At 36.8% G+C, this 25,314-nt stretch overlaps 4 protein-coding genes and 1 pseudogene across 6 annotated transcripts; 3 read left to right on the top strand and 2 right to left on the bottom strand.

Annotated features, from left to right (window-relative positions):
• Positions 1-1,213: 1,213 nt before the first annotated feature.
• On the top strand, positions 1,214-4,816 carry LOC110428173 (luminal-binding protein 5). The gene is made up of 8 exons (XM_021443916.2): positions 1,214-1,415; positions 2,053-2,320; positions 2,410-2,624; positions 2,723-2,965; positions 3,047-3,526; positions 3,648-3,802; positions 3,911-3,993; positions 4,085-4,816. Exons 1-8 carry the CDS (start codon positions 1,358-1,360, stop codon positions 4,578-4,580), a joined length of 1,998 nt encoding a protein of 665 aa, XP_021299591.1. The 5' UTR covers positions 1,214-1,357; the 3' UTR covers positions 4,581-4,816.
• Positions 4,538-11,226, bottom strand: LOC110428163 (carbon-nitrogen hydrolase family protein). Of its 2 annotated transcripts, none has more exons than XM_021443893.1 (14): positions 11,098-11,226; positions 10,806-11,013; positions 10,150-10,455; positions 9,648-9,871; positions 9,316-9,419; positions 8,824-8,958; positions 8,559-8,727; positions 8,248-8,383; positions 7,474-7,612; positions 7,047-7,223; positions 6,748-6,915; positions 6,520-6,615; positions 5,952-6,080; positions 4,538-5,857 (listed from the first exon to the last, which is right to left on the bottom strand). In XM_021443893.1, exons 2-14 carry the CDS (start codon positions 10,997-10,999, stop codon positions 5,636-5,638), a joined length of 2,199 nt encoding a protein of 732 aa, XP_021299568.1. In that variant the 5' UTR covers positions 11,000-11,013; positions 11,098-11,226; the 3' UTR covers positions 4,538-5,635. The 2 variants fall into 2 exon arrangements, with proteins under 2 accessions (XP_021299568.1, XP_021299577.1); XM_021443902.2 differs by having other exon boundaries at positions 10,806-11,010; positions 11,098-11,217.
• A 230-nt stretch (positions 11,227-11,456) lies between these two features.
• ABCF3 (general control non-repressible 3) lies at positions 11,457-18,574 on the top strand. Its single transcript, XM_021441783.2, has 18 exons — positions 11,457-11,768; positions 11,927-12,139; positions 12,322-12,508; positions 12,689-12,897; positions 13,013-13,174; positions 13,623-13,751; positions 13,834-13,935; positions 14,070-14,216; positions 14,747-14,809; positions 14,926-14,972; positions 15,083-15,142; positions 15,390-15,472; positions 15,859-15,953; positions 16,980-17,066; positions 17,243-17,330; positions 17,645-17,730; positions 17,878-17,940; positions 18,056-18,574. Exons 1-18 carry the CDS (start codon positions 11,565-11,567, stop codon positions 18,179-18,181), a joined length of 2,151 nt encoding a protein of 716 aa, XP_021297458.1. The 5' UTR covers positions 11,457-11,564; the 3' UTR covers positions 18,182-18,574.
• A 435-nt stretch (positions 18,575-19,009) lies between these two features.
• On the bottom strand, positions 19,010-20,648 carry LOC110426572 (uncharacterized; annotated as a pseudogene). Its single transcript, XR_016351386.1, has 4 exons — positions 20,204-20,648; positions 19,892-20,086; positions 19,692-19,736; positions 19,010-19,503 (listed from the first exon to the last, which is right to left on the bottom strand). The product of XR_016351386.1 is annotated as an uncharacterized LOC110426572 (transcript).
• A 1,258-nt stretch (positions 20,649-21,906) lies between these two features.
• On the top strand, positions 21,907-24,928 carry LOC110426589 (uncharacterized). Its single transcript, XM_089784179.1, has 7 exons — positions 21,907-22,102; positions 22,177-22,374; positions 22,474-22,704; positions 22,801-23,541; positions 23,697-23,741; positions 23,954-23,980; positions 24,082-24,928. The coding sequence occupies exons 2-7, from the start codon at positions 22,243-22,245 to the stop codon at positions 24,763-24,765; spliced, it is 1,860 nt and encodes a 619-aa protein (XP_089640305.1). The 5' UTR covers positions 21,907-22,102; positions 22,177-22,242; the 3' UTR covers positions 24,766-24,928.
• Positions 24,929-25,314: the final 386 nt, after the last annotated feature.

Here is a 25,314-nt window from a genome sequence, read left to right as displayed (position 1 = left end):
TCACCTCCATGAAGATCTAGAGGGATTCTTATTTCTTGTTTATTTATTTCGTAATTTATAAATAAAATTTTAAATAATAAATTTAAAATAACTAAAAACACACATATACCAAAATAAATACAAATTCAAATTACAAAACTAACCAAAGAAAACTGTATATTTTGTTTTTACCAAATTATACATACTTTATTTTTATACTAGACTTAGATATATAAAAGTGATATTTTTATAATTTCATAACTATAAAAGTCTCAAACAAATTAATAATCTATAAAATTATAATATACATTAATAATTATATATATCGAGGGTGAGGTAAGGAGGGGATTATGTTACATTTTCTTGATGAAGAATTTAATTTTCTTCTATTCTCAAATTTTAATATCTAAATCCACCATTTGCGGGTTGAGGTATCAAATTTCTCATCAAGTTTAGGTGAAACTAACATCTCTAATTGTATCAAATGAGTTTCATCCAATTTGTAAATAAAAAATTCAATTATATTGAATGGTTTTTATTAACAAATAATTTTTTAATTCTAATAACAATGAATATTTTATAAACAAATATTACAAAATTTCAATTATATATAATTAAAATATATTTTATATATAATTATCCTTCAATTATAATTATTACAAGAAAAATATTATATTATAAAATTGTATTTACAAGGATAAATGAAGTATATATATAAAAAGTTAAATTTTATTCAAGTTTAACTCTAACTAGTTAATAGTGCTTCTAACTAGTTAATAATATTGTAATCTAATTAACTAACTAACGAACTAATAATGTTGTACTTTAATTGCATCACTGAATTATTCTATTTATACAATTATCAAACAATAATCATCTTTTATTTACAAACAATTAAATTTACATTTAAACGAAATATTTTTATTTTGTATAATTATCCTTTAAAAATAAATAAAAAAACTTACAATAAATACTAATTTTTCAAAATTGTCCAACGTGACGAACGGGTTTTGAAAAGCAAGCGAGTGGGAGGCGGACACGTGAACATCTGGGGAAAATAAACGGCCACGATCTCCCCAACACAAGATCTAATTTCATTGGCTCACCAAATCCGTCCTCGAAACCTTATTGGTCCACGTCAAACCGATGACATGTTCTCTCATTTTACTACCTTCCGGGACACTTACGATAGACGCGGACGCTTCAAATATAAAAGGCTCGAACCGCGCTCCCCTTCACCCTCACATCTTAGAACGAAAGTCTCGTTCGGAAAAGTAACCTCATAATCTTAAAGAGTACAACGAATTCGACATTCAGAGAAAAAGCTCAAAGAGATTTCTGCGAGGAGGGAGAGAGAGATAAGAGTTGAGGACGCGCGATGGCGGGCTCGTGGAGAGCAAGCGGCTCTTTAGTGGTTTTAGCGATACTCTTGTCCGGTGAGTTCTTGGTTTGCTAGATCTGCTTGTTTTCCCTTGATTTTGTGACCTCGGATCCTTTCTCTGTTTGAGAGGAATGTAGTAGATCTAAATCTGTGTGATGATTTTATCGCTCTTAAATCGATGCATAGTTAGATCTGATTTAGGTTCCACGGTTCTAATGATGCATTAGATTGTGAACTGAGAGTTTCAGCGATCTCATAAGTCTTATCCTTTGATTTTCTCTCCTTTTATTCGTGAACTTGAATTTTCTGGATTTATAGAATGCATTACTCACTAATTAGTTTTATTGGAACTAAATGATCGTTAGTGAGCAAGGTTGAGTTTGAAGTTTGAACTAATGAATGAAAATCCTGTGTTTCGCTTAATTTTTTTTTGATTTATGTTAAATATCTTAACATATAATTTATGAATATTATGCACGAGAATGCTCTAGAAAGTTCGTTAGGATTCTGTTTTAGTTTGAAATGTGGTACACGTGGCAGTTTTGCCAAATCTGATATTGATCTCTAATTCAAGGGAGAATTTACTTTTAATCACGTGGGTGGACATTATGATTGCACTAAAAAATGATCATAAATAAAGTTACTAAAATGGCTTTATAATGGTATTAACGTTGTGTAAGCTTTGCAAACAGGATGTCTCTTTGCAATCTCGATTGCAAAGGAGGAAGCCACGAAATTGGGAACAGTCATTGGAATTGATCTTGGTACTACTTATTCTTGTGTTGGTGTTTACAAGAACGGTCATGTCGAAATCATAGCCAATGACCAAGGAAACCGTATTACACCATCATGGGTGGCTTTCACTGACAGTGAGAGACTGATCGGTGAGGCTGCGAAGAACCAGGCTGCTGTTAATGCAGAGAGAACCATCTTTGATGTCAAAAGACTTATTGGGAGAAAGTAATTCACATTCTTTGCATGTTTTTTTGTTTCATTTTTAGGGGTTGATTGGAGTGTAATGCTTATTGGGGCACTTTTGTTCTTTACAGGTTTGAGGACAAGGAGGTTCAGAAGGACATGAAACTTGTTCCATATAAGATTGTGAACAAGGATGGAAAGCCTTATATTCAAGTAAGGATTAAGGATGGAGAGACCAAGGTATTTTCTCCTGAGGAGATCAGTGCCATGGTTCTGACTAAGATGAAGGAAACAGCTGAAGCTTTCCTTGGGAAGAAAATTAAGGATGCGGTGGTCACTGTTCCTGGTGAGTGCATTATAAGAAACAAGGCTTTCTGTCGGAAAAAGATTCTGTTTGTGTAATCCTGGATTATGCTCAAATTTATATCTTTGTTTGATTTGCAGCTTACTTCAATGATGCCCAGAGGCAGGCCACCAAGGATGCTGGCATTATTGCTGGGCTCAATGTTGCAAGAATTATCAATGAACCAACTGCAGCTGCCATTGCCTATGGTTTGGACAAGAAGGGTGGAGAGAAAAACATTCTTGTCTTTGATCTTGGTGGTGGGACATTTGATGTCAGTATCTTGACAATTGACAATGGTGTATTTGAGGTTCTTTCCACAAATGGAGACACTCATTTGGGAGGTAAGCATCTTTATCGTTTTCTTTTAGCCTTTAAAAATTGTTTATATTATGGGTTTTTGCTTATGGTCATTTTTCTTGCAGGTGAGGATTTTGACCAGAGGATTATGGAGTACTTTATCAAACTTATCAAGAAAAAGCACGGAAAGGATATCAGCAAGGACAACAGAGCTCTTGGGAAGCTTAGGAGGGAAGCTGAGCGTGCCAAGAGAGCTCTCAGCAGCCAGCACCAGGTCCGTGTGGAGATTGAATCACTTGTTGACGGTATTGATTTCTCTGAGCCACTGACCAGGGCTCGCTTTGAGGAGTTGAACAATGACCTGTTCAGAAAGACCATGGGACCTGTGAAGAAAGCAATGGAAGATGCTGGTTTGGAGAAACGCCAAATTGATGAGATTGTTCTTGTAGGTGGAAGCACTAGAATTCCAAAGGTTCAACAGCTCCTTAAGGACTACTTTGAGGGAAAGGAGCCCAACAAGGGTGTTAACCCAGATGAAGCAGTTGCTTATGGTGCTGCGGTACAAGGAGGCATCTTGAGTGGAGAGGGTGGTGATGAAACCAAAGGTACATTTTCTTGTCCTGTAACTGTCTATATAAGTTTATAACTATACAGGCCTATAGCTGATGAAACTGTTCTAATCAAATGAACTATGGCTGATATTTGTGTGCAATGCTGTATGCACAGATATTCTTCTTCTTGATGTGGCTCCACTTACCCTTGGTATTGAGACTGTTGGTGGGGTAATGACCAAGTTGATTCCCAGAAACACTGTTATCCCAACCAAGAAGTCACAAGTTTTCACCACTTATCAGGATCAGCAGACCACTGTCTCCATTCAGGTATTTTACAGGCTTGTCATTAAAACTTAGAAATGCCTGAGAATTGTTTTTTTATGCTCAACTGAAATACGTGGAACCTTATTTGAACTGCTTGTGGTTGATTGTCAGGTCTTTGAAGGTGAAAGGAGTCTCACCAAGGATTGTAGGTTGCTTGGGAAATTTGATCTTACTGGAATTCCGCCAGCTCCAAGGTTTGCTCTCTCTTTCATTAGTTCTCTTTCATGTTGCCTGCAAATCTTCACTTGAATTACCCACTGACTGTTTGATCCCTCAATTGCACAGGGGAACTCCTCAAATTGAAGTCACATTCGAAGTTGATGCAAATGGTATCTTAAATGTTAAGGCAGAAGACAAGGGCACAGGAAAATCAGAGAAGATCACTATCACCAATGATAAGGGTCGTCTGAGCCAGGAGGAGATTGACAGAATGGTTCGCGAGGCAGAAGAATTTGCCGAGGAGGACAAGAAGGTGAAAGAAAAGATCGATGCTCGCAACAGCCTGGAGACCTATGTGTACAACATGAAAAACCAAATTAATGACAAGGACAAGCTTGCTGACAAGCTTGAATCCGATGAGAAGGAGAAAGTTGAAACCGCTGTGAAGGAAGCCCTTGAGTGGCTTGATGACAACCAGAGTGCTGAGAAGGAAGACTATGAGGAGAAGCTTAAGGAGGTTGAGGCTGTATGCAACCCTATCATCACCGCTGTATATCAAAGATCTGGTGGAGCCCCAGGGGGTGAATCAACTGAAGAGGATGACTCGCACGATGAACTCTAAATATCTCTAAATTAAATTTGACTGCCGCTGAACAAGCACGGGGTGAGAGAGATTAAGGGAGAGCATAGGTTAGGTGAGATGAGGATACTGTAATTTTTCTCATGGTAGAATTTGGAAAGGGAGAAATATTCCCCTCTCTTCGCTTGTTTTTTGGGTGAAGATACGTTTGAAGGGATTTTTTTGTTTTCATTACTTTTGTATTCGGCTCCGTTTATGTGGAAGAACACTTTTTCTAATTCCTGTGTATCTTAAACTTTCGATGGGGTTATTGGTCTTGAATGTCTTCACCAGAGCAAAATAAATGGCCCGCCCGCACACCTTATTGGCTGGGTTTGTCTCGTAGAATCCTGTGAGCCTGCGATCCTTGAGGTTCAAGAAATGATAAGTCTTGGATTATATGACACAAGTCTGGGATTTATAAGTAACGGTTCTCTTTCATTTAGTATGTAGGTTTTTTGAACTCTTATGAGACATGGAGTCGAGGTAAACACGGGTCAAAATGAGTGTCACGAATTTCAAAAATAAGTCTTGCATTTAGTAATAATTTTACATATGTTTTTTTGAAATTAAAAATGCAAATTCATAACATAAAGTGATACACAGAGTAAAAATTTATAATTATGATAAGAGAAACAACTTTTATCACTCGAATCAATCAACCCAAAGAATTATGATATGAGCAACCATTGTCACCATCTAGATCAATCAATCTAAAAAACCAATATCATGAATTATTGTAAACTCATAATTTTTTGTTTCTTAAGTTCATTTTGACTTTAAGACACAAATATATTTATGCGTAAAAAGTTATAGAAGAAGTTGACACCAACTAAAAGTTTCAAACTGATCTCAACACCTCGTTCTCGATGGTAGGTTCCGAATATTTGAAATTGAACACTTCAATTTTCCACTTTTATTGAGATAATTTATTTCTTCTGCACATCTTTGACGACATATATAAAAATTGGGGTGAGTTTAGATGAGTTTATTACGACTTCTATAAATGGATTTTGTTCTATAAAATAGAGAATGGGAGTAAAGTTATTTGCACTGAACTAAAGGCCAGCTTTAGGATCTCCGGAGGCTGCTGCCACAACTCCCATTCCACCAACACCTGACGTAGCACCCAGTTTTCCGTGCTCACCTGACTCCTCAAAAGCAACTTTGTCACCATCTAACTCTTGCACAAGTTCATCGATCTTGCGAAACTGATATGGCCATCTTGCATTGTAAAGGAACTGACGGAGATCGAACCGATTATCCTCAGGTGAATAACTCTGCAGGAAGAAGTACAAACGAAATAACGGAAAAGCATCACCATTGACTTCAAAACAAAACAAAATATTATCAATGCCTTTGAAGTTAACATACCTCAGCGTGATATGACGGTGTTAATACAGTCATTTTATGTCGGTTTATGGAATAGTACTTGAAGAAGTGTTTTACTTTTTCAGCCACCTCTGATGGAGTTAAGCTTGCACCCCATTTGTAGCAAAGATTCTACAACAAATAAGACAATAACAGAAAACTAAGTATCCGCAATAAAGCAACAGATTGTGACCGGCACATTTTTGAAACACGCCAACACTTTCTTTTTCTTTTTTTTTACTTTCTTCATGCAGTACATTTCACGTTTGCAGTTATCCTTGTTTCTGTAGTTTAATCCACATGATGGAGTTAGAAATTTCAAGCTCATGGAAAATATATGGTCTACTGTTATCCATATTTACGTAAATAAGACTATGTTAAAAAATATGATTCAAGAAATCTACTAGGCATTCAAGCGGGAGTTGAGTTGATCAAAGTATGAAATTTAAAGGGGAAAAAACCCCCTTCCATGGGGATTATACATGGCCATCACATCTACGAGGCATTGACATATTTAAAGAGCACAAAACATTGAATGCTATTTAGTATATAAGGAGTTCAAATATCAAACCTTGAACATTGATACTGGACCACAGCGGAAAATTTTCCTCAGCCTTCCATAGACTGATAGCTCCTCATATGTCATTCCCATATCTACTTCATCCAGCTGTTTCATGCAGAAGATAGAGTTAAATATTTTGTCTTTTGAACTTTATTTTGATGATTTTAGTAAAAAAGAAAAGCAAATTATGAAACGTTTCAGAATTTTAATAAATTATAAAGGTTCAGGAAATGATACCTGGCTGTAGTTAGAACGAATAGGCTCCAGCTCAGCAGTGGGTGGAGCTGCTTCGATTTCTGCCAGGGATGAGTAACCAAGGTGGTTGGCAGCCCATCGCAAAAATATCCGAAGATCCTGCTTGCTAATACTTCCAATTGGGTTTATATCAGCTGCGCTGCAGTCATACTGTAAAAGATACTAAAAGTAAATTGCTGCAAGAATTCTTTTCTAGCATATACTTATTGGCTACGGTGACATGAATAACACACTGATTATATATACCTAACAAGGGGGGAACATAGAAAAAGGTCTGGTACCTTTGTAAGGTAACCACGTAATGCTTCATCCACATTAGAGCTTCCTAAAACAAGATAAAACCCTTTTTTATTGTGAACCCAGGGCAGCAATGATGCTAACATAAAAGCTAGCACCATTCTGATTCGAGCTTGGATGTTCTGCAACCCCAAGTTCTCAACATTGGATCCCCCATCAACCTGCAAAATGGAAAATAATCATTTCAGACGCACATCTGTCAAAAACGATTGGTTAAAGAATAATTTTCCCCGACATTATATTTCTTCAAGAAGATAATTGAAAGACATTTCCAAGCGACGATTGATAGTATTTGGCACTCAGGGACAAAATGTACTAGTATAATGCCTAGGCTACCACAGGATGGCTATGGCATCTGCTGGGCCACCTATAGAAGAAAATAAGAAAACAACTTGTCATCACAAAGTTAACCTTATAGTGTGGTCGTTTCCCAGTAAGAGTCTGAAACAAAGATAGCAGAGATGAAACAACACCATCTATGCAAACGTCAAGATGCCATGAACCAATCTCATCTGCTAAAACCTTAGCCCGCATCTTTGTGGCTTCAGAACTGCAATAAATGAAATCCCCCTTAATTGCTATACAGTAAGATTTCAAGAATATGAAGCTGCAACTATTCTGAAATAGAAATATCTTCCTCAAACAGAACAATTAACTTAAACTGGAAAAATTTGTGTTTGGTGATATGTACTACTAATAAATGCATCATATACTCTAAAGACCTCGAATTGTTAGTAGGAAATTGAAAAAACTTTTCAGGATGATTTTTATTGAAAGCAAACATGTAGATGGCATGGCTCTCCTAAACTTTCTAGAAAAACAATAAATCACTTTGAAGGAATACAAACAAAGTTTTCTGATTCTTCTTTTAATCTTCTGACTAGATGGTCAACATCAGCTGCTAATGGAACAACAAGTTTCTAGTAAGCCCTAAGAAAAAACAATGGGATAAATAATAGGTCACAAATTTCTTGAAGAGCAACCAAAATTGGGAGTTACAAGAATTGTAACAATCTATATCAAGTGCCAAATGATCATTCATACTGAATAAAGAAATTTTGTTGCAATAGTAACACTCATTTTCCCCCTGTAATGCTAATGCTTAGTACCATATATAGTGCCAACAGAACAAAGTTATGACTAGCTTGAAGAAAGAAGAGCAATAGATCCATTTTGTGGACTCACCTATTTTCAGAACCCATGTATACTGTATAAAATACGCGTTTAGCGAATTCTTTGCTGTCAACAGGAAACTGCCCATCAGTGTAATTCCCGATCTGTATTGCATCAGCTTTAACTTGTTCATCTCCATTTGCAATTTCTGAAACATACAAGCACAAAATTAAAAACAGAAAATATGCTACAGAAGACTTGTCGCTCAGGTTTTAATGACAGGAAATAATTCTTCTTTAAGGAACTTAACTTCTTAAATCCTGTATAAAAGCAGAAAAGATGAAGTGCTAGTGACCAGCATATTATGAAATCCTAACACTAACCTTTGACAACAAGTTGGCACATGCATCCAACTATAGCTGCTACAGAGGAACTGTCTGCGCCACCAGAAAGTGGAAGCAGAAACCCAGAAGCTCCACTTCTTCTTAAATAATCCCATAGCCAGCAGCCAGGACCAAATGCTATTTCTTCCTCAGGAGAATGATACATGATCTACAATTCATAAATAATGCAATTAGGTAATAAGCAACTGGTGATACTGGAAATGATTTTGATTTTCAGAACAATGTTTTCTGACCGAGAACAAACCTTCTGTGGACTGGAAAGTAACATTTTCAGGTTAAAAGGTCGGCAAATATTGTAAGGCACTGTTACTGATGATACTCTGCTTTTGCAACTTGCTTGTTCTTGAAAACTACTTATAGATCCTCTTAAACTAGCAACCTGTCATATACAAAGAAATGCAAGAAGTGTAACAAGACATTATAAACACAACATTAGAAAAAAGGTGAATTCTAAGTTGCCACCAAGTTGCATGAATAGGATCTTCTTTGTGACCATTAGGCATTAGTAGTAGTTAGCACTTAATAATTGCCTCCATGTTAATTCTTTATCAGACTACTTGTGGGAGAAATTCTCATATTGGAAATCATCTTTTTTCCATTTTTGCCCTTCTCTTTTCTGCATCAAGCCTTAACATGGCATATAGTTTACTAAAAGCATTCAAGGTTTCAGCAAAGAGAACTTTCTCAATACCCAACAACCATGCACACAATGAACGAGTGCAAGGTTACAACCTACCGCATCAAGATCTACTTGAGCAACCACCACCTCAATATCCTTCAAGGAGAACTGTGAGCCTTGAGCAACCACCTCTCCATTTACAACAACACAACAACAACCATCTGAAACAAATAAATTACTGCTCAATACACCAAACAATATCTTTTCCATGAAAGAAAACATTTTCTAAGGAGCAGACGAGATAATGCAAAAACCAAAGCAAGCATACCACTAAAATATATAGCGCATTGAATACTATGCTAAAGTATAGACTGACATCACCACTAAGTAAAATGTGGGAAATAATAAAATCAAACAAATTTATAGTGTACTAGAAGCATGTCATTTACCATAATATAGCCGACCACCATCACAGCCCTGGTGGTTACTGTACATATATACCCCTCCACGAGTATGAGTAGCACCAATAAAAGCCCGAAGCCGAAGATCTAACTTCCTCAATTGGTGGTGACTTCCACTGGCATTCAAGAAAACTTCGACTCCATTCAATGCAAGCTCAGCATGGGGAGGAATAGGAGCAAAAAGCTCTTCGCAAATTTCAGCCGCAACAGCTCTAACAAGAAGTAAAACAGCCTGAATATTATCATTTCATCAAGAATTCAGTGACAAAGTTTCCCATGATATGCAGTGTAACCTCCTTGCATATGAAGTTACATTTGCATCATTACATAGAAGAGATATGACCCTTCTGATGATTTATGTGTATGGATAAGTGAATAATGCCTAATCAATAGGTAATCCAGTTAAGATGTCATTATTGGCTAAGACAGAAAAGTTGAAAACTTAATACTATCAAACTAATAAAAGCAGAACCAGCAATATTATGCTTACGTGTCCAAAAACTGAATGTATCCATAACCAAAAGGCACTGATTTCTGTGACAAGGCCTCAGAAATCTCAGGTGGGATCTGAAATTCTACAAGCTGGTCCTCTTGCTTCCATGTTGTAAACCACCGAAGCTCCCTGTAATTGCCGTCATTTGCAAGCCACATCTTTGGCCGTATCATGACAATTTTCCGGTTAAAACAAAAAACTTGACAATTATAACGCTCTGATCCTTTAATAATAGGCATTCCTATGCTGCACAATATGCCATCCGTCCAATCACCAAGCAGTATTTCTTTCAAGCACTCCCAGCTGCAAACAAATAACCCCATGTGTCATTTCAGAGAAGCAAAGTATCATCACCTGTAAGACTACAAGACCAACTAAGGAATTCTTTGGGACAGTGAATCTACCAATCATTATCCTTGAGAACAAAAAGGGGTACATTCCCAATTAAAAATACCAAAAGCTTCAGTTTACATACAGAAAACTTAGCAAAAAACTAATAGCATATGCCGCATCCCATCAAAGAAGCAATGCACTTCAATTTAATTCTAAGCACCAACAAACGGCTGATAATCCAAGTTCTAAGAACATCACAAATCAAAGTAAAGTTCCATGAATCTTTGAAGAAAAAACCCAGAAAAAAAGGAAAAGCTTACGCATGATTGACTGTATCTAGTTCCAAGAAATGATCTTCACAGCCATAGCCAGTGATTTCGAGCTCGGGTCCAAGCCTGATGACAGCACCAGCTTCTTTGGCTCTTGATATGGATTCCTTAATGTGCTTCAAATTGCAGTCAAAATCCATTGCCCATTGGTTCAGATTGCACGTGGCTACTTTCAACAGCCTCATCTTCCAACAAACTCCTTAGAAAAAACAAAACCAACAATTTCAGTCCATTGAATGAATCACTTGATAAACAAATTTAAAAGCATAGAAGAAGAACTAACGGCGGACACGAAATACGAGATGGGTGATGTTTCGATAGGACAGAGAATTAGCGGCCTTGTGTTTGGTATCAGATTCTGTTTATATAGGATTTTTGAGAGAGAGAAAGAGAGAGAGACTTTGAATATGGGTTAACGGGTCCTAGGCTCCAGGACCCTTGGACGGGTTAAAATGGTAAGAACACGTCTGTTGACCGCTTGACGCGTGTCAATCTGGGATAAACCTCCAACTGTGTTTTGCTTTTTTGACAGTGGTTTTGTAAAACTAGTACCTATTACCGTAAACGCTGTCGTTTAAACCCCAACAGAAAGCCCATCTCCGGTCCCATCTCAATCTGCATACAAAACCCCAAAACCTTATATTTTAACAGAACCAGAGAAAGCCATTCTTTTCTTCCCATTTTCCTTCGCCATTCGATTCTTTATATAAAGAAAAGGAAAGAGAAGAAAAGAAGAAATCAAAGTTTGCCATGACCGAAGTGGCGAGCTCAGTGGTGCACGAGGTGCTAGGCCGCAGAGCAGAGGATGTGGATCAACCAATCATTGATTACGTCATCAACGTCCTCGCCGACGAAGATTTTGACTTCGGAGAAGACGGCGACGGCGCCTTCGAAGCAATCGGCGAGCTTCTCGTCGCCGCCGAATGCGTCTCAGACTTCTCCGAGTGCCGCCAGGTAGCTTCCACTATTTGTCTCATTTCATAAAATTCATTATTACATGGATAATGGTTAAGAAAATGTCAATTTGAATAATAATTTCCCTAATCTTGGAGGAAAGAAAAGCAGAATTCTTTGTGGCAGTTTTTTGTAATTTTTTTTGGGATTTGTGGTAGGTTTGTAGTAAACTATCTGAGAAATTTGGAAAGCATGGGTTGGTTAAACCAAAGCCAACTGTTCGGAGTCTAGCAACGCCATTGAGGATGAATGAAGGTATGGAGGAGGAGGCTCCAAAGAAAAAGCCAGAGCCGGTTGATGGTCCATTGCTGTCTGAACGTGATAAAATGAAGATCGAAAGGAGGAAGAGGAAGGAGGAGCGTCAAAGAGAGGTACAACATAGATAAAGAAGTCAATATTAATGATTAGATGCACTTGTTTTTTGTAGTGTTAGGTGACGTTGATTGCTTCTATGAATGTGTTCGGTTTGCATTAATGTGAGACAACTGAGAAGCTATTTAGTTATGTACTTGTATCCTTTCATGATTGTGTTTTTATGTCACGTATTGCACAGGCGCAATACCAGATGCATTTAGCAGAGATGGAAGCAGCTAGGGAAGGAATGCCTGTTGTCTGTGTGAATCATGACACTGGTGGACCAGCAATTAGGGATATTCATATGGAGAACTTCACTGTTTCTGTTGGTGGTCGTGATCTGATTGTTGATGGTTCAGTTACACTATCATTTGGAAGGCATTACGGTGGGTTAAGTTCGTTATTTAACCCAGATAGTATTGCTCTCATGCCAAGAATAGGGAAAAGAAGAAAAATGAGAAACTTCATGAAGATCCATATTGAATAGTGTTCCCTTAGTTAGGCCTTCCTGGTTGTTGCTTTTCTTGTTGATTTGTTTTTGATCTGTTGTGGCTTTCTCTCTGCAGGTCTTGTTGGAAGAAATGGTACAGGGAAGACAACTTTCCTTAGGTACATGGCTATGCATGCTATTGATGGAATTCCTCCAAACTGCCAGATTTTACATGTTGAGCAAGAAGTAGTTGGTGATGATACAACAGCCTTGCAATGCGTTCTTAACTCTGATATTGAAAGAACCCAGCTTTTGAAAGAGGAAGCTGATTTACTTGCACAGCAGGTTGAGAACAATTAGCATTTTATCTAAGAAAGCACTTAATCTTTGTAATGATTCAAATCCATTTACCTCTGTCCTTTTCTAGTGATCCTGCTGATAAATTTATTGTTTTCTTAAGAGAGAATTGGATCTTGAAGAAGATGAAAATGGAAAGAGAAAAAGAGATCTAAATGGGGTGCCTGACAAAGATGCCATCTCCCAAAGACTCGAGGAGATTTATAAAAGGCTTGAGGCCATTGATGCGGATTCAGCAGAGTCTCGTGCAGCCTCTATTCTTGCAGTAAGTTCTCAAATAATGTATTTGGTTGGTGACTTAAAAGTGCCTGATTGATCTAAGCTTAAAGCTTAAATAATCGACAATGAAAATGAGAATTTAAGTAGAATTAAAAAAAAAAAAAGAAGAAGAAAAAACTTTATTTGGTATAAAGAAGTAAGGTTGTGGACTTGTGGTGGTCTGTGTGTGCTGACCACCTAATATTATGGCAGGAAAAGTTACTGCTACAGCACAAAGCATGATAAAGATTTTGGATAGGTGTCCAAATTGCTTAAATTATAAAATTTCTCCAATTTGTTGTGTGCTTGCTTTCTAGGTCCTGGTTAACTATAGTGTATAAACAAAAGAATACATGTCATGCACATTAAGTTGTATAATGATATTGAATTTATTTGTGCTATTGCATCACTTAATTCATTTAAATTCTAATCACACTGGCCCAAAATATTTCTAGGGTCTCAGTTTCTCTCCAGAAATGCAGCAGAAGGCAACAAAAACATTTTCTGGAGGATGGAGAATGCGAATTGCTCTAGCCCGTGCGCTGTTTATAGAGCCTGATATGTTGCTGCTTGATGAACCTACTGTAAGTTGTGTGTTTTATGTTTGCTTCATGACATGCGTTTTCTTTCAGAACCTGGTATATATTTATTATATTTTATATGCAGAACCATCTTGATCTTCATGCTGTCCTATGGCTGGAATCATACCTGGTGAAATGGCCAAAAACATTTATAGTTGTGTCTCATGCTAGAGAATTCTTGAACACGGTAACTTCAGCTGCTTATTCTCTAGTTAATCCTAATAACTATTATTGATTAATATAATAATTTCCTGTAAATTGTGTCTGCTTTCCAACAGGATTTTTCTATTTCTCCCTTTAAACTGTTGCTTTTATTTTCAGGTGGTTACTGACATTATTCATCTACAAGGACAAAAATTATCGGCCTACAAAGGAGATTACGATACCTTTGAGAAGACTAGGCAGGAACAAGTTAAGAACCAACAGAAAGCCATTGAGGCAAATGAACGAGCAAGATCCCATATGCAGGTTTTCTCCATTGCCCAAAATTTATACAATATACATTATGCTGCATTGTTTCTTGTCTGATGATGGTCATCGTAATAAAACTAAGTCAATGTTATTCTTTTTCTTTATTGATGTTCTTTTTATGCCTCTTAATGTTGTTTGATATATCTTTAGAGTAGGTTAGTCATTCAGAGCATACTTCAATCTCTAATGAGTGTTACTCTCCCCAGCCCCCATGCCCCCCTTTTTAATACTATCATCCTACACATAGTAAAAACCTTTAGTCTCCTTTTATTCTATTTTCATACCGGAGAAGGTTTGTATTATTTATAAATCTCTGTCCAACCAAGTTGGCATATATTTAATTTATGTGTTGCGAGTATAACCTTCATTGTTGTCTCTGATATGCTTTCCATTTTTAGGTGGTAGATTTGTTATTTTCAGGGTGCTCCCATGTACTTTTTGTGATTAATTTCCTTTTGTTTTGGCTTATATTAAAGAGTAGCACCATGTATTTGACATTTAACTGCTTTTTTTTCTTTGATCCGCAGGCCTTTATTGATAAATTTAGGTATAATGCAAAGAGAGCATCCCTTGTTCAGTCCAGAATCAAGGTGATTTATGCATTATTTTGGATTATTTTAAAGTAATTTCTTCACCTTTATACTACTATTGGTCCAATTCTCTCCGTGGATATGCCATAGCTGATTGGTTCCTTTTACTTCTATAGGCATTGGAGCGGATGGAGCATGTAGATGAAATTGTTAATGACCCTGAGTATATCTCCTTCAGTGCTTGAATCCTCTCAATTTTAAGACCTTGAATATGCATTCAGATCCATTGGAGTTTTATTTATTTACAATTGAGTTTGCCATTTTGTTATGCAGTTATAAGTTTGAGTTTCCAACTCCAGATGATAGACCTGGGCCTCCTATCATAAGTTTCAGGTTTGTTTTTGGTGCTTCTTTAAGAATTTTGATGATGTCAGTTCTGAAACTTTTTGAAGTTCCAATTTGGTGCTACTTTGCATTTTATTTTTGTGACTTTGGAGCTAAGGTATTGATAGCTGCCTACAAATTATTTCAAGTTTTATTTTTACAAAATAACAATATAGAATCAAGTTGACTCCTGCTTGAAGTGTTTTAGATGGGCTGCTTATTGGTCAGTATTGATGTTTCTTGAATGTGTTTGCAGTGATGCATCATTTGGCTATCCTAGGGGGCCAACATTGTTTAAGAATCTCAATTTTGGTATAGATCTAGACAGCCGCATAGCAAGTAAGGATGATTGCTTCTTGAGTTTTTCTTTGTATTTACCTCATTTATGCTCCTTGACCTTGATCTCTCTTTTTCCTACTCCTCACACAATCACATGGCACTTCCCTCATCAAAGAACCAAAAAAAGAAAAGAATAAGAGGAGAAGGAAAGAAGGGCCTCTTTTTAGTGTTTGCATATCAATAAATGTTTATACGCTGAAAAATATACTTACAACAAAAATTAGATTAAGATATCGTTCCATTTTATGTTTCTCTAAATGCTCATTTTTGAGCAATCATGGATATTCAAGAAATTAGTGCCTTTCGCTGTCCTGATTTGGACAATGTGCCACTTATGGGCTCATTTTTTCCTCCTGTTTTATCTATGTGCATGTATCTTTTTGCAGTGGTTGGTCCAAATGGGATTGGAAAGTCAACAATACTTAAACTTATTGCTGGGGAACTACAACCAAGCTCTGGGACAGTTTTTCGTTCAGCTAAGGTATCTTAAACTTCAATTGTTTTTGTTTATGTAACATATTTTTTAATCTACTTACTCTGGTAATCACAATTCAAATACCGTTGCTTAGTTTCTCTTGCATTACGCATGAACTTTTTCCTTCTGGATCATGTTATATTTACCTCTCTGGAGATTGGGATTTAACTAGTTATTGTATCGTCTCTGGAGTCACTACATCAGAGACCTATTCCTATACTTTGACTGTAAATACTAATTTTTTTCAACATACTAGTCACTTGTTTAATCATTTTCACTTTAATAATATCTAGTACTTAAGTTATGGAAATCGGAATGTGCTCTATACGTATGCTATTTTTTATGGTCCCTTTCTCTCTTCTGTATTTGCAGATCTATTTACTCACCAAATTTTCTTCTGAGTTGCACCATTCAGATATCTATCCTTGACTCTTGACCACATACATGACTAATCTTTCTCTCCTCATTGACCCACATTTGGCAATTGGGTTTAGACTCCCTTTATCCCATAATATTGGTTTATCTTTAACTTTGGATTGTCCCAAAATGTTTTGACATTACTAAGAGAAATCCTGAATTATTTATTGCACATTTGGACCCTGTACTGTTTCATAAATTACTCCTTCAATCCTTGATTGAATGTCGTGCTGGACATTGGATGCAATTTTAGGGAAACAGTATATTCAAAGTAACCTTTTTTTTCATAACTTAGAAAATTTGAAAATCTCCAATGATATCAATATTGAAAGGTGTTTATTAATAAAACAGCTTTTGAAAAAAGAGAAATATCACTAATGAAAGATCATATAATTGAAAAGTGGCATTCCTTTGGATTGTGATTATAAGGGGATTAGGATATTCAAACTTGGATGGAAGAAATACTACATATAGATAAAGCACAGTGACATACACTCATTATAATTTGTGCATTTGATAAGGGGGCTAACATTATGTTGACATAAGGATTATAAAAACTGTAATTGTTTATATCAATGTTAGGCTGGAAGAGACTTGACGTTATTATATCAACAGGTTCGCATTGCTGTGTTTAGTCAGCACCATGTTGATGGACTAGACCTTTCTTCAAATCCCCTATTATATATGATGCGCTGTTATCCAGTAAGTTTTCATATTTTTCTTATTCCTTATGTGTGATGTGAGGATCATCTATAGTGCTTTTAAGGCCTTAATGGCAGTCTTTCTTTATTTCGTGCTTTTTTTTGGTTGCTCTTGGGCATGGTGCTTTAGGTAACTTCATGTGGTTAGATCCCTTGTTTGATGTTTCCGTCTTGCAGGGAGTGCCTGAACAAAAGCTTCGCGCCCACTTGGGTTCTTTTGGTGTCACAGGAAATCTTGCACTGCAGCCGATGTATACTTTGTCTGGTATGCTACTACCCTATGTTTGGATATAATTGATAATTTGAAGTCAGTTTTTAATTGATATTTAGTGATTGGACTGAACTTTGGTCCTCAAGAAGGTTTTCTTACTAGCTAATTGAAGGCCTACCATTAAAAGTATGCAGAGAGAATGCTTTTCTTTATTTTATAAAAGAATTAATCCTAATGCTTTTCTTTATTTTATAAAAGAATTAATCCTATTAATAGCCAAGGATTTTGAATTATCGTGTATGCTTATGTAGGTATCTGTATGTGCATATGTGCATACATGTTTCTAATTACTTTGATTGCTATGCTAGGTGGTCAAAAAAGCAGAGTTGCTTTTGCAAAGATAACTTTCAAGAAACCACATATAATTTTGCTTGATGAGCCATCCAATCATCTTGTAAGTCATTAATTTTGATTATTTCTTGATATTAGGACATGTTAAGTGTTCATTAATTCCAGGGTTTGCATGGAAAGTTTATATAAGCAGACAATGCTATGACAACTGACTCTGGCATTTGATTGTTGACAATGGTGTTAAAATTAGGATTTGGATGCTGTGGAGGCACTAATTCAAGGCCTTGTTTTGTTCCAAGGAGGGATTCTAATGGTATCAGTCCTGTTGTCTTTGTTATTTTTATAGCACTATGAATAAATATTTGGGAAGATGTTGCTCTTTTTTTTTTTACCTTCTTGGGTGGAATTGTATGTGCTCTTCCCTGCAGGTTAGTCACGATGAACATCTAATATCTGGAAGTGTAGATGAACTATGGGTGGTGTCTGAGGGCAAGGTGAGCCCTTTCCATGGAACTTTCCAGGACTACAAGAAGATACTCCAGTCCTCTTCCTAAAACTATTCTTCTGTTGGAGCATACCCTTTGATATGGGGATGGATTTCTAGAAGGTACAACAAGACCACGAGGTACTTACCAGGACTAGAGGAAATTCTTCTCTTCTTTTTTGGAAACTTTTTTTGGTTAAAGGTATGAAGAGGGATTTCTGGGTATTGAAATATAATTATCCTTGTGTCTTTCTGCAATCTTATGGATAAGATTCTTTGTTTGCTTTAGCTATGGGCTCCCGTCAGAATTTTTGAATTTTCATCCTTGCACAATAAGGTTTACAAACACAGATCAACATGCATTCCCCCACTCCTTTCTGGCTGGTACCAACCAGTTTTTATGGTGTGTCAGCACATTCCGCTGGGAAATATATATAGATGATGCAATGAGAGTTTATTCTTACAGCTACTCTATTTTTAGTTTATCGAATAGTCCCAGTTATATTATTGATATCTCATGTTTGGCGTAATGGTTCATATTGCATTTTGGACTAAGATTATAACTTAAGTTCCTCCTTCCTTTGATCCTATGCAATATGTTTTATTTATTATTGAAAGTAAATACTGAACATAGGATAGACCTTGGCCAGAACAATGAATTCATAAGATAGGCTGCCTTCTCCATTCTGCAAGATAGATCCAATCCTATAAGAGAGACTACGAAAGGAACAGACCAGCGCTAAGAGGCTTGCCCTGAAAATATTCTTCGTCCCGAAGACACTCTCGGCACATCTCAGAACTCTTACTTTCTATGATGCTATCATGCATCTTCTCCAAGGCATACAGTTCGGCCTTCAATTCCGACATCCTCTCTTCCAAGCTCTTTAACTCCTGGTCATTCCGTGCTTTGGCACCAAAGTATGCGCGAGCAATTTTCTTCAAGTGCTCGATAGCAAAGTTCCCTTTGAAACCAATGCTCAAACCACTATTAATTGCATCTCTCCATAATATCATTTTATCCAGGTCGACCTGTTCAAGTTGCACTTCATTCATCTCTTTGATCACAGAGCAAAACAGTATATAGGAATCTCTAATCACAGGGCTGCTCTGATTGCTCTCTGCAGTAATATCTCCGTAGGCCTTGAATAGGATCTCATGAATGGGAGCAAGAGAAGGTGGTAAACTGAATCTCCCACATTTTTCCAGTTCCTCTGGCAATCCTTTGAAGTCTAGAAAGTCCACTCTACTTTTCTCCTTGTCATCAAGTTTCTCGATAAAATCTTGAAGAACCTCGTCAGTATACTGTATATCAGAACGAGAACTCTCTACGCCAAGATCAATGGGCTCGTTATTTGCCTCTTTTCCAATTGTAGGCAGAACCATTTCCTGCATCTGAAACAGCAGGTAGGAGAGAAGAATCACATTAGGTGGCCTAGATACAGTTGATAGTACAAAGGAAGTAGCTTTTAATCTCTCTTTTACAAAGGAGAACGATGGTTTTAGAGAGGCAAGGATTACTACTCTATTATATTATAGAAAAAGGTAATTGGATTCAATGTGATATAAATTTTAACCGTGACCTGCCATTGAGAAAGGCGTTGTCTTCTCTCTACTTGCTCTGTTTGCTGCAAAATACAAATACAAATAGAAACATGAAAGAAAAAGGATTTTGTTACGGTTAGGGAATTAGGGATAAGAGAATTATTCAGCTAATGTTTCTACCGAGCAATAGACACACAGCAAAATGGAGGAGAGGAGAAAAGAGTCAAAGAAGCTGTACATTTTGACGAACAATGTTGTCTAGTTGATGTATCTTTCTAGTCAGATCTGGCTCCACATCGTTCAGCCTTCTGCTGTCCTCGGCTAATTGGCTAATAATGTTTCTTACCGTCGTGACCTCGACCCGCAATGCGCCCAACAGAGGCGCCATTTCCTGGTACTTAGCCGCCACGTTCTGCAGTCTCTCGAACTCCAGCTTTCGTTTGCAAAACAGAGAAGAGAAGCCAAACCACGATTCAAATTAAAGATGTAAAATCATGGGAAACGAAAATTCATAAAAGATTACAGTAAATCAGTATATAGTATTGTGTACGTTACGCTCTCGCCTGCGTCGTCGATCACGCTCGTTCTTTGCACTTCTTTGAGCTGGACTTAGCGAGCGGCTTTGAACCATAGCGTCCCCGATCTGATCCTCCAGCTTCTTCTTTTGGTTTTCCAGTCTGAACCCTCTCAATTATCGGTGTGGGAGCTGCCTAAAATTGAATATCAGCGATTTTTAGGGCAAATCTTTTCTTTTTCCTTGCCGTTGCCGTTGACTTGCACTTGTCGCTATTTCTCGTTTAGGGCAAATCTTTTCTTTTTCATTCTTATTTTTTTCTTACAGAACCTTAACTCTTAAAATACCTTGGCATGTTAATTAATCGAATTTGAGTTAGACGATTTATTTTCTTCTCTTTTTTTTTTTTTAATTTTCAAAGTCGGGTTTCTTGGGTATATGTGAAGAATGTGTAAAGGAGTATAAATCGAACTAGTCATGGTAGAAAAATATGCAAATGTGTGGTTTCCAGACTGTATCAATTGGTCGGCGCGCGCACATAGCTTATCCTGAGACGGCAGACGTAGGCCTTTTGACGTGTAGTATTTCTTTTTCTGTTTTAATATTTGTCGTGCTCTGTGCTGGCGCGCCTTTGAATTCTCTATTACTACCAACGAATATAATCGACTTTTCCTTTTGTTTGAGTTAAAATTGAAAGCAAATCACTTTCGGTAGAATTTGAAATATCATAGGCGTTAAAGCTAAGGTCATCTGTCACGTGCAGCGTTTCACTGGCTGTAAGTTTTACTGATGATTTCCATAGAAATATATAAAAATATCTGTTATATTATAAGTTGTATGATAGAACTCATGAAAACATATATAATAAACTTTTCTTAAATCTTCATCTAATAATAAATTTGCAAAAACTCGAATGTAAAATTATATCATAACAAATGCTAAAATATTGTAACCCAATACTAGAAAAATTGGCATTGGATTAGGATTAATGTGAAAATGGTAAGATTTACTATTTGATATACCATGAATGCACAATTTTATACTGCATTGATAGTCTCATCAAATGAGTTGAAATTTGGCGACTTTTACTATATACTAACACAACACTTTAATGAGTATAAACTCATTAAAAATTAAAATGAAGTTAATCGATCTAATCTCTATGACGTTTATTTAACTATTAATATTATTTTATTTTCTGTAATTTGGAAAGTGATGGGGTTGTCTATGTCCTGTGATAACCACAAAGCAGCCACAGTCACCGTAATTACAGGGACCATGAAATTAAAGAATAACCTACTAAAGCCTACTTGGCTTCTGACAGATAAAGTTAGCAAAATTTAGGACAGGACCAAAAAATGAAGAAAAAAAAAAAAAACACCCGTGCGTCAGATCTCATGTCTTATTTTTTGGTGGGTTGAAAAATGGGTATCAGAAACATATTCGAATTATTATTGGCGGTAAATTTTATTAGAAATATCAAATTAATTCGGATTAGTGTAAGAGTTTTTTTTGTAAATATGAATTTTTTATTAATTAATATATTTTTTTAAATTAAAAATATTGTGACAGTCTACCCATTTCTCTTTACACTTTAGTAAGTTATTGGTAAACTCGTGTATAATGTAGGTTCTAATTATTATAGTCGATCATAGGATAATTTAATTCCAAACATATTGCCGCGAGCTAGGCCCATGCGTCTGATTAATTAGGAGAAATAAAATAAAATAAAAGAAGAGGTCAATGCCATATGGTCCTTCGCAATCCTGAATAAAAGAAAAACGAAAAACTCTCTCGTCTCCCTATACAGGTCTGATTATTTTAACGTCCATCGTGTTTTTGCTGTATGGAAGTCAACAGCGGATATCTGTAGCTGATCTCCGTGAATTCATTACAATTTTGAGGACAACGCTTGCCGGAGAACGTATAAATTTGGTAAGTATCAGTTATGGTTGACTCTCTGTTGCTTTAAAGGTTAATAGATGAGTTTGGTATGTGGAATAAACAAGGTCGACATTAGATTCAACGAAGAAAAGATGGTGAGAAAACGTTGAGGATTGTTTTGGGCCAAAACCATGGAGGATTTTAGTGCCTTTGCTGCTTTCGAGGCAGACGATTCAGATCAGAGAGTCTCTAAACGTCCACTAACTGAAGCTCAGAGAAAAGCCAAAAATGATCGTGATAGAGAACGCCGGCAAGAACATAAGGTACAGAAAATACATATATGTATCAATTTGATTTGCCGTGATTTATAATTTATATGTTGAATTAGAGACTAATGCTTTACAATTAATTTGTAAATGAAGGTGGAGTTCGAGAGGCTTCAGAATGTGGAGTTCCAGTTCAATCAAATTGTACCACAGTTTAAGGACTTGCGGACCCAACTCCTGATACAGACAAACATTATCAGCAAATTAAGGCAGGAGAACCAAAGGCTGAAGAATAGGGAGTCACATCTTAATAAAAGAGTAGAGGAACTCGAGAATGCTCTTCCTGGAAAGGCTGCACCTGATAGAAAATATAGGACGCGTAAGAGGGTAACACGACATAACCAAGAACAATTTCTTGCTTAATTTTTACCTCTATGATATAGTCTTTGATTAAACTTTGCTTTGTTTAATTCGTCAATGAAGAGTCTGCTCCTCCATGGGAATCAATTACAACCAATGGCTCTAATAGGTGGAGAGATTAACCAAATGGTATGGAACACTGCGACCGTACGGCCACAGGCGCATCTTCCGCTGATGCCAGATTTAAGTATCAGCGCTGCGGTCCAAACCCAGGTAATTCCAGCAATACCAGCGGAGAGTGTCATTGACAAGGAAACAGTGACCAATCAGTTCACGATGAATGTCCCATTCCTGTTTGTGGCATCCAAGAAGGAGGAAGTGACTTGCATCCGGCTGAGGGGCAAGTGCTCAGCGAGTCCCGAAGGGGATTTGCTCCAGTACTTGTTCGAGTGGATCCCTCACCAGACCAACCAGGAATCTTGGGAGAATTTGGGATGGTCTCCATCAGATGTTGGCTTGATCCAGAATTCGGCTCTATCCGGCCGCACGAGTTCATCATGTGGTGCTCAACCCAATTTTCCAATAAAATTTCTGCTGTGGAATTCCGTAGGGACTCTGAATACCTACGGTCAGATGGTTGTGATGGATCTTATCAACCGTTTCCGACCAGCCGCTTTGGTCATTGCTGAGACCAAGTTATCTCGTGCGAGAGCGAAAGAAATCATAGACACGTTTCATTTTGATACTTATCGTGTTACGCCTAACTTGGGATTTGTGGGAGGGATGTGGCTGTTATGGCGCTCGGATGTGGTGGAGGTTGAAGTTCTTTCCTTCACAGAGCAAGAAATCCACGCTCTCATTAAGGTAAGTTGATATATATATTTAAAGGATTCTTGTTTTAGTAATAGGTTCTATTGAAGTTAAACAAAACGCTTTTATTTCCCAATGCTAATGGATATATATATATATATATATATATATATATATATATATACTTTCCTGCTGTTTATGTGTTTCAGGAACCACAAACAAATCAAAATCCTTCCCCATGGGAAATCTTTGAGGTATGTAAATTAATGTCATAGTAAATCTTGTTATTTCTTTGTCAAGAAATGTTGAATTTAATGTCAAACTATAGGCTATAGCCCATGACCAGGCTGAGGGCTTTTTTAATAATCCAAGTAGATGTAATTCTTTGATTGTACTTCTATGGCATTGTACTTTGGTTATGATCTCTGATATGATGATTTATTTGTCTCTCTTAATTATATTGCAGGACGTGAGCTTTGATTCGCTTGAAGAGGTATATATAGATACAGTAATGGTGTTGCGCGCACCACTTTTTGAGTGATGATCTTCTAATTCTGAAAATCATGATCCTTTTCTTTTTGTATTTCCCTGCAGACTCAGTCATTTCTGGTGCCATCTCCCACTGCACAAGTCGCAAATAGCGAGCCTGTTACTGAAGCTCAAGGGAGTGTTCCTCAAACTGGTAATACGAAGTATGCCGATGAGCTTGTGGAAGATTTCACTAAGAAACTTGATGCCATGGACCAAAGCAAAGTGGACTTTTCAGACTTCCAAGGCTTAAAGGAAGAACTGGAAGCAAGTGGTATAAGCAATTTACCTCCGTCGTTGGCTTCCATTGATGAGCGCATTAAGATGGTGTATGGTGATATTACTGCAGAGAGTAGACAGAGCCCCTGTATAGTAAGGCCTTCCTACATCCTACTCTGCTCTGTAATCAAAGAGATGGACAAGCTAACACTTGACCAAGTCGACGAGAAGAAAATGTTGTTTTGGGGAGATGCAATTAATAGCGGTTTGAGGATCGGATTGAGAGGGATCTTCGCCATAGATCACTTGAAGAACATTGCTCGTGCATACTATGGTTTAAAAGCCTGGAATGACCAAGGCCATGATCAAAAAGACCTCGAGAGCATACAGTGGAGAATGTCAGAATTACAGATTGAACTTCGTTCTTTAGAGGAGAAACATGCCAAGAAATTGGAAGAGCACAAGTCAGAGGTGCGTCGGCAGTGTATCCATGTAGCTGAACAATTTTGGGGCAAGCCTCTTAGCACTTGATTGTTTTCGCCTCCTTTCCCTGGCTGCAACTCAGCCATTTGAAGGCTACACTGTATTTTTAGTTTAAACAAAAATTACACATTTTGTAAGCGAGCAAATGCTTAATCAACCGGGTGTATAGGTCTTGAAATAAAATAAATATACCAACATTTTCAAGTTTTAATTATAATTTCACATGAAATATCTAAAATACCTTTATTCCTTTTTCCGCTATTTCTTCTCTCTTTTTTTTTAGTTTTTTATAAATAATAATTAATTTAATTATCAATTTTTATTTTGTAATTAAGATTTTTTTTTTTTGTGTTGATGAATGTTACTGGATAAAAAAGTTTCAAATTAATATTTCACATCATCATCATCATCAAAATATTAATATTATAAATGAAATTAACGTCTAAAATTGAATAAATCGGGGATCAAAGACGGGATTGATGCCGGGAATCAACTTGACTGCAGTCTGCAGCACACAACAGAGTGGCTTTGGCATCTTGATGGTCTCTAATGCCAACTGATTGTTTGTGTCCAAACATTTATACCCATGCACCTAAG

Source organism: Theobroma umbraticum, unplaced genomic scaffold (assembly GCF_002168275.2).
Source record: "Theobroma umbraticum cultivar Fairchild unplaced genomic scaffold, ASM216827v3 scaffold_30.0, whole genome shotgun sequence".
In the NCBI taxonomy this organism is placed as follows: domain Eukaryota; kingdom Viridiplantae; phylum Streptophyta; class Magnoliopsida; order Malvales; family Malvaceae; genus Theobroma; species Theobroma umbraticum.
Note: the sequence above shows the minus strand (reverse complement) of the source record. Positions and strands in the feature narration are given on the sequence as shown.